This window comes from Lichenostomus cassidix, chromosome 9 (genome assembly GCF_008360975.1).
Source record: "Lichenostomus cassidix isolate B80296 chromosome 9, HeHo_3.0, whole genome shotgun sequence".
NCBI lineage: Eukaryota > Metazoa > Chordata > Aves > Passeriformes > Meliphagidae > Lichenostomus > Lichenostomus cassidix.
In genome coordinates this window covers 23,774,953-23,783,264 of record NC_139490.1, presented here as the reverse complement: position 1 = coordinate 23,783,264, position 8,312 = coordinate 23,774,953, and the positions used below count along the sequence as shown (strand labels likewise).

Below are 8,312 nucleotides of genomic sequence, written 5' to 3'. Positions count from 1 at the left end.
TTGTGGTCATGGCTCTTGGGAAAGAGGAATGGGAAATGACATTGGATGGGAGGAGAGCCCACAAGCAAGTGAGGTTCATCCACATGTCATTGCAGCTGCTGTGTGAGTTGGTGCCAGCCTGGTTTGAGTGTGAACAGTTCAGTGCAATTGCTGCATTAAAATGAATCTGTGACCTCTTTTGGGGAAAATATTCTGTCTTTCCTCAAGGGAAGTAAGTTGTTAATGAGTGAATAGAACTTGTTTCCTACAGACTTGCTTTTTTCCAGGGACTCTGCAGTCCTTCTGGGGCTGAGTCTCCACGGCCTTTGTACAGGCAAATCCTGGGCTGGGGCCATCCCTTGTCCATGTCCATAAGTTTCCTGTTCCTGTGCATCAGCTTCACCTTGTCTTAGGAACAAGGTCTTGTTCCTTGTCTTAGGTGTCAAGGAACAAGAATTCCAAAGCACCACATGTATGCAGAGCCCAGCCCTTGGGTCAGGCAGGTGAATTCAGCCATGGAGATGCCTGGCTGCAGACTGGGGCTGCACCTGGGCAAGCACCTCTGCATCCCAGGGGTCAGAAATGTCCTTGTATTTCAGCTTTCTTATGGCTTTTCTTGGTATTTCTTTCATAGCTCCTTGCATGAGAATAAAACCTTCAAATCCTTTCTGGATTCTCACTGTGCAGTCTTTGTTATGAGGAGTTGAACTGCCTCCACCTGGACTGTGGTTGTGTTCTGCACAAAGTCTACACTGGCCTTGGATCCTCTGCAGAGCTGTCCATGGCTGTTTTTGAAACATCCACCCTGTCTGTCCAGATCTCGAGTAACGACTTGCTGGTCATGGGGCATTTTGATAAAATCTGAACAGCAGAATACACCAAACTGTTTCCTCTTTGCAGATGAACCTTTAGATACACCAAATGTGGGATATGCCAGAACCTTTAGGAATCCCTCTCAGCCTTCAGTGATGCCAGCAACTTCATTTTTTAAATGATACCTTGCAAATAGTATTATAATTCCTGAAGATTTGTTAAATTAGTTACTGAGTGTTGCATCACACAGTTGATGTTTTCAGAAGTTTAAGAGACATTTTTGCCTTGTTTCTGATGTTCTCTCCCATATCTCTTCAGAGACATTTGGCAGTTCATGTTGGCAGAAGGGAAGAGCAAGCCTGAAGATGATCCATTTGTTTAATTAGCAGCTATAATCATACAGTTTTATCAATTTCTAATACCTGCAATAAGCAGCTTCATTCAGGGAGTAGACTAAAAATTTGAACTAATGTGATCTAAAACAAAGTTTGCAGCTGGGGACCTGCTGAGTTACTCCTCTGTGTTGGTGTCTGTGTGTGCTCTGTCTTTCCCACCTTCTTTCTTTGCTGATGCCCTGAGATAACTGAGAAGTCTGTTCCAGAGCTGTTCTCCTGGTGTTGGAGCCTTGGCTTCGTTGAAGAATGTGCATTTTTTATGAGGGGGAGGAGAAGGAGCTGTGTTTATCCTGGAGGGAGATGTCACCGCAAGTGCAGACTTCTGAGGTGCTTTTATCTGGGGCTGCAGGGTTTCTCAGGCTTTCTCTGCCTTTGCAGTGTCAAACCTCCTTTGGAATAATCACCTGACCCTGGAACCTTTATAATTAATGAAGCTGGAGAGGGGTTTTGTGTCTTTGAACTTATGCCTTCAACAGCACTAAAGGATTTCTTGCACATTTGCTGGGTAGAGCCAATGATTGTTTTCTGTTTGAGACAAAAGTGTGGAACTTTATTTGCAGCACTGTTTGTATATCTGCAGAGTGGGAAGCTGTGCAGGCTCCATCTGTCTTTAGTGTGCTACATGTGTTCTGCTGTGGGTGTGACAGTGCTTTAGGTCACTCTTTAAGTCAAGGGGTTAAAGAATCTGGGACTCAGCAGATGTGTGGCATTGCAGGTGCCTGGGTTTTGCAGAGTTGGGTTGCAGGAACAGGGAATACTCCCCGAGCTCATGCTAAATAGGGAGCAATAGTACATAAACTGTCCTCTCTACTCTCTGGGGGTAAATTTTAGTTCCCCGTGCCATCTTAAGACAGAAATAGAGCATGTGACCTGCAGAGAGGCTTTACCAAAGTGTCTGTTGGTGTGCTTGTGCCTGTTTGTGTACGTGTGAGTGAACATCAAATGTGTGGTTTCATGAAGGGTGTCTGTACTTCAGCATCCTTGACCCTGTTCTGTAGAAGAAGTTGTTTCCTTTAGTCCCTAAGCTCTCTGGGATGCTTCCTTATCCTGCCATTGTAAGAAGTGACGTATTTGACTGGATCAGCTTGACCTGTGAAGTGAAAGCTACTGCAGCGTGTCCTCCTTGATCTGAAAAGTGGGATCTGAGAAAAAAGAACTCTTCTGCCAGGCACCAGCATAAACCAGGGCTGTCTGTGCTGACAGAATACTTGCTTTAGCCTTCAAGGTCCTTAGGCAATCAAAAAATCCCTGAGTCTGCCTTGCATCTGTGCTGCTCAGCCTGTGTTGATGCCCAGGGAGCGGGTGCCTGCTGGGCTCCAAGGCTTGTTAGTGCTCCTGCGGGGAGGAGCTGCTGCCACCGGTTTATGAGGGCGAAAACTGAGCTGTTTGGGGGAGGACTTAAAACCTACTTTTATGTCGCACATGGAGCTTCTTGTCTCCAAGTACAAAAAGACCCCGAAGCTTTGCTGTGCCCCCAGCTTACCCTGGGGTAAGCCCTGTTAGCTTCCATGTTGTGTTTATGCTTGCAGCTCCTGCCCTCAGCAGCCTGCATCCTCGCAGAGTGCTGGTCCTGGAATCTGGCTCCAGGTACTCAACCTGAAATGGCAACGCAGCCCTGGCTGCTGGGCTAGAGGGAGTAGGAGTGAACCTGCTGCAGGTGGGCAGCCCTGTGAGTAATTCCTGCTACCCAGTCACTGAGGAGGGAATGTAGGAATAACCCACCTCTTCTGTGCAGAAAATACAGCAGCTTTGGAAAGAGAATTCATATTGTTTGGTCAATGAAACAGAGTGCAAAAACATAACAAGTTTATTTTCAATTCAAGCTCAAACATAATATCTCTTGGGTCATGCTCATAGACATCTAAATCAGTTATGAAAATGTTGCTCCATCTCAGGATGTGCATTTGTGGTGGGATTCGGTAGAAGCCCCCGTTTGCCTTGTGCATGGAGGCATTTTCCAAGAGTACAGCACCAAATGGTTTGTTACATGATAATAATGTCACTCAGCCTGCTGTCCCACAAAACCCCGTCAGTTTATAGCTGCAGTATTGCATAGACAGGTTGGAGTAAGGAGTGATTTCTGAGAACTTTATTCTCCATTTTACTGTAATTTTGGTTATGGAAACACCCATATGCTTCGGATATAATTACAGCAGAAAAAGTGTCTACAATACTCTAATATAAAAAGGTAAAAATGATTTTGTTTATTGTATTTAAGAGTCCGTGTAAAAAGCAATTTTCCAGTATCACTGAAATCTGTAAGACAGTGGAGTGCACAAGGAAACTTCAAGTTGCATCTTTGTTGTTCTCTCTCCTCTGATGTATTTTGCAACTTGACTAAAGATATGCAGAAACTTGGTTTAAATGTCCTGAAGTTCCTCGTGTCCAATGTTGCTGCTCAAAAACAGGGTGAACTCTCTTCATCCTGCCCCATAACTAGGTGAATTCTTGGAGTAGCCCTTGTAAGACTTCTTTTATGGTCCTTAACTTGGAAACCAGCAATCTCTGCTGGCACAGAATGCCTTGCAGACAGTTGGTTTGTTCGTCTAAATATTTGTCTGGACAGCATTACTGAAACATAGGCAAGGGTTTTATCTCTTGTCTTCTACTGCTGCTCCTTTTTTTAACAGGATTTTCTTCTTCCTTGACCATCTGTGAGCCCGCGGTCTTGCAAAAGCCTGCAAGTAGTGTTGTGCATTGATTGGAAGAACAGATTTGGTTGAGAGAATGAGCGATCTCCTGAAGCTATGTTCGTTTGGGGCACGTTGGGGAGGTTGGTTCATGCAGGTGAGTGAGAGAACAAGGAGAGCGCGTTACTGGGTCTCGACTTCGTACTTGAGGACGTGCGAGTAGAAGCTGTGGTTGGCGTTCTCGTGCACCATCACAAACACCTCTCTGCAGCCCGAGGTGTTGCAGGTTCCCTCCCAGCAGCCCCTGTTGTGGGTGAGAGGGTGGGTGTTCTCAGCCTGCACCAGCACCTTGGCCACACCGGGCATTTTGAGTTTGAACTGCACGTTGCGGTTGGCCGGCAGCAAGCCCGAGAGCGGCTCCAGGATCTCGTAGTCTTGCAGCCACTTGCTGTAGCTCTGTGGGAAGGCCGGCCACTTCACCTCCGTGTTCAAGCACCTGATGAGGTAGTTGAAAATGTAATCGTAGTTACCAGGGTCCGACTTCTTCTTGGAGTAGATCTTGAGCACGAAGCTCCCGGCGTGCGGGAGGTGCACCTTCAGCTCGATCTGGTTGCCGCGGTGGATCTGCAGCACGTGCCGCCTGCCCATGTTCTCGGCCAGGCTGCTGCCGTCGGTGTGCAGCGAGGTCAGCACGCTGATGTCCTTGCCCAGGGTGAAGGTGAGGGAGCAGCGCCCGTCGTTGGTGTGCAGGATGGGCTCGCGGTGCGAGGGCCGCAGGAAGCCCTGGCGCTCCGAGAACCAGCTCGGCCCCACGGGCTGGTGCAGGGCCTTGGGGAAGCGCATGGCCTTGTCCACCGAGTCGCACTCCACCACGTACTCCACCACGCACTTGTACACATCGTCCGAAGCCTCAGCCTTGGAGGGCTTGGCAAAGATCTCCAGCTTGTGACTCCCTGTCTTCTGTGGGTAGATATCCAGCTTCATTCCGTGTTTTTTCAAAGTCATTAAACCGTGTTCATCTGTTCCCTTCAGCTTAAACATAAATAACGTGCCGGAACGGCAGTCCACGGATACAGAGGCTTTTCCATTTACTAGGAAATACAGAAGAAAAGAGGCTGCATAGGAGTGTCAGCACAGTTTTTGCATGTACCCCCTGTTCTGGGAAGCCTAATCTGGCCCAATAAATTGCTGTTTCTCTAATAGTTAAAACCAAGAGCTGCAATTGGCACATCATAGCTTGTCAGCTCTCTGCTTAGACCAATGTGCCTCAGAAAGAGTGAGAGTGGCCTTTGTTTGGGAGATGTGCATTTATCCTGTTCTGATACACCCTGACATGGAGCTGTGGTCTGATAGAATGTGAAAGCCTGTGTGAAACATAACTGAAAGTACCATCAGGCCAGGTTTGACAGGGTTTGGAGCAACCTGGTCTAGTGGAAGGTGTCTCTGCCCATGGCAGGGGTTTGGAATGAGATGAGCTTTAAGGTCTCTCCCAACCCAAACCATTCTGGAACTCTGTGCTTCTGTGATCAGCCCATGTGCTTGTGAAGGGCTGAATTAGAGGCGGTTAGTCCTGATTGCCAGCCCAGTAGCTTCTCTCAGGAACTTCAAAGTGCAGGAACTCTCCACTATGTAGATATGGGATTAATCTACCTCCCTGTGAGCCTGATCCCAAACAGCTTGAAGTTTTCATTAAGTCCTAAAATGTTTTTGTCTGTAAGTTTTAACTCTGTTAGCATTCATAAATTAGCCATCCAGTTAAATTCCTGCAGCTCTTGGAAAAATCTGAGGGAGGGGATCTTAAATGTGGGCCTTGTCATTCAGTGGTGGCACCTGAGTGGCTTTATGCTAAAAGAGCTGCTGGACTCACTCAGGTTGCTCAGTCCTGCCTGAAGAGGTGCCCAGTGGTGTGTGTTGGCTGTGGGATGCCTGAGGGAAGATGTTCCATGGCTTCTCTTCCAGAGGGTGTTACCTGTTTGGATGATGGGAGTCTCGGGGTGAGCAGCCAGCAGCCCCAGCATGTAGAAGTTGCTGTTGTGCAGCATGTTGTTCTCAAACTCCTTCAGCGTCAGCGTGGGCTTGAGAAGCTGCCAGTTACTGTTATCTGGGAAGTGATTGTTAATGAACAGGGCTGGGTGAGTCAGAAAGTAAAACTCATTGTACCTGGGAGAAAAAGGGAGAAATTAGGGAAAATGAGTAATTACAAACAGTGAATTCTTCCCCCGCACAGTGGTGGTGGTTTCAGCAGGAGGATGTTGGAGTGGTTTGAGCTGCTGATAAACTGAGATCTGTGGGTTTGAAATTCCTCAGGCAGAGAAGAAACCTGAGTTTTGGTCTTCTGTTTCCAGGGCAAACACTGAGCTTTAGGATAAACTCTGGGTATTTGCACTATTCCCTTTCACCCACAGGCTCCTGGAAAAAGAGGGAGGCATTGGGTGTTGATTGAAATTGATGCACAGAAGCTGTGAATCGAGTGCCACGGAGTATTGCCTGAGCTGAAGATATGATAAGCAAACCCAGCTGGTTTGTGGTTTGCTGCTCAGGGCTGCTGCCTCTCTACAGGCCATGCTCCATCCCTTGTGCAGACAGCCCAGGTACTTTGCTCATGGCTTTGGGTCTTCCTGTGGCACCTAAAATGTGTCTGGTTTGCCACTCTCATCAGCTTTCCTTCTGCCTGTGTGGAGGGTTTATGTACTAAGGTAGAGGGTGTTCTTTACCTGTAGGTGAACTTGGTGAAGGAATCATCTACAGAACCACTCCCCCAGGTGCTGTCCAGTAAGTGCCACCTTCCCTCAAGGTACACAGCGTTCCAGGCATGGTCAGAGTCTCCTGTAAAGGTCTGCCCTGTCTTGTACCCGTGTCCCTTGGCATGTCCCGAGAGCTTCTTGCACTGAATCCCTGCAAGACTGAAAGGAAGTGATAAGCTGCAGCAGGAGAGTTCTGTTTTAAACCTGGCAGGTATAAGTGGGGAAGGAGAAAAGGTGATGATGCCTGAGGTGTTGGGTGGGGCTGTTTTTGTCGCCTTTGCACACAGACTCAGAGCATCCTGCTGAAGGAAGGGCTTTTCCTCTCCCAATTTTTGCATTTTCTCTGTCTTTTTGCCTGATGCACCATCAATTCAGCGCTGTTAGAGGATGACAAAGATAAAGTGTGCCTAATTGCTCTCTGTCTTGTTACTCAGTGGAATCCCTTTGCTGCTGTCCACAATTAGCCCATGTAATTATAAATTAAAAGTGCAGGCTGTTCTCTCCCCATGACAGTGGGCCTGGTGTTTGACACCAGCTAAGGTATCTCAGACCTCACGGGATTGTGAATGCTGATTTAGTTTCCTGAAAGAATGAGCTTGTGCTTGCCCAGGGTAGAAATGATTAAACAGTCTCTTTTTAAAAACATAATGAATACCTGCATGGATGTGTAAATAAGATTTAAATAAGCACTGTGTTAATAAACTCCTTGCTGATGGATTCTAACATTGGCATCTTATTTCACCATTAATCTAAAATTGCTTCACTTGGAACATTGTCTTTTGTGTAGGACAGCATTGACATTTTTCTTCTTCATTGAGAAATGTGTTAAATGGAACAACTACCTTAAGTAATAAAGTGTGCTGGCTTCCAGAGTGAGATTGTCTGCATAATGTGGGTTTAGCTCAGGAGAAAAGGGATATTTATGGGGAAGATAATTAGCATGGTTGTTAAGAAGTCAAGGCCTGATAACAGATACTGGCTGGCAATTGGCAGTGCAGTGGAGTTTGTAGGGAGGGCTGCTTTTTCCAGGGAGAGGATGCTGGTTTCCAGGGAAGGTGGGCACTTCAGCAAAGGAGAGGATGCAGCAATGATAATGGGCACTGCCTGTTCCATGAGTATCCAGAACAAACAGGCTAGGCTGGAAGGAATTCCATGGAGAAACCTGGTGCTGCAGGTGGTCTGGAAAGCCCTTGCCAGCCCGCAGGCCCTTGTGAGTCAAATTGTAATGTGGAGCTGGGCAGTAAATCTGAAACAACTCCAGTGACAAGACTGGTGAGAGCTTGGATTTGCATTATGTAACTGAGACTAGGAGCTGGCCTGGGAGCTTTGGGGAAGATTTGATCCTGGGAGTTGCAAGGAGCTAAGTACCAAATTCCCACTAATTTCATGGGGATTGGTGTCTAATCCTTCTAGGCTTCTCTAGACATTCTTGTTAGCTGGAATATTCAGAGGGAACATCAAGGGACAAGTTTTGCTCTCACTGTGCTCTCAATTGCAGTGAACATTGGCAAAGCAGCCAGAAGAGTTTGTGCTTCTATGCATTCAAAGTTCCCAAAATAAAGACCAGAGCATTTAAACTGATCTCTCTAGTAATGGGCAGACAAAAATCCAAGCTAAAACATCCTGTAAAGGAGCAATTCTGTAATGGTGCAAAGGGTGCTCCTGTCTCTGTTGTTGTGCCAATGACTTTATACAGATAAATTAAGCAGGCAGAGAGAAGATTGGGAAGATCTCCAGAAATGGTTGAAGTG

At 46.9% G+C, this 8,312-nt stretch overlaps 1 protein-coding gene across 2 annotated transcripts in view; it reads right to left on the bottom strand.

The window, feature by feature from the left end:
- Positions 1–2,976: 2,976 nt before the first annotated feature.
- KY (kyphoscoliosis peptidase) overlaps positions 2,977–8,312 on the bottom strand; it is a 33,654-nt gene continuing 28,318 nt past the window's right edge. For both annotated transcript variants that reach the window (XM_085069951.1, XM_085069952.1), the window contains 3 exons: positions 6,532–6,720; positions 5,787–5,977; positions 2,977–4,908 (listed from right to left, as the gene is read on the bottom strand). In XM_085069951.1, the coding sequence (XP_084926077.1) occupies positions 4,001–4,908; positions 5,787–5,977; positions 6,532–6,720 (1,288 nt within the window). In that variant the 3' untranslated portion in view covers positions 2,977–4,000. The remainder of the gene's footprint in view (positions 4,909–5,786; positions 5,978–6,531; positions 6,721–8,312) is intronic.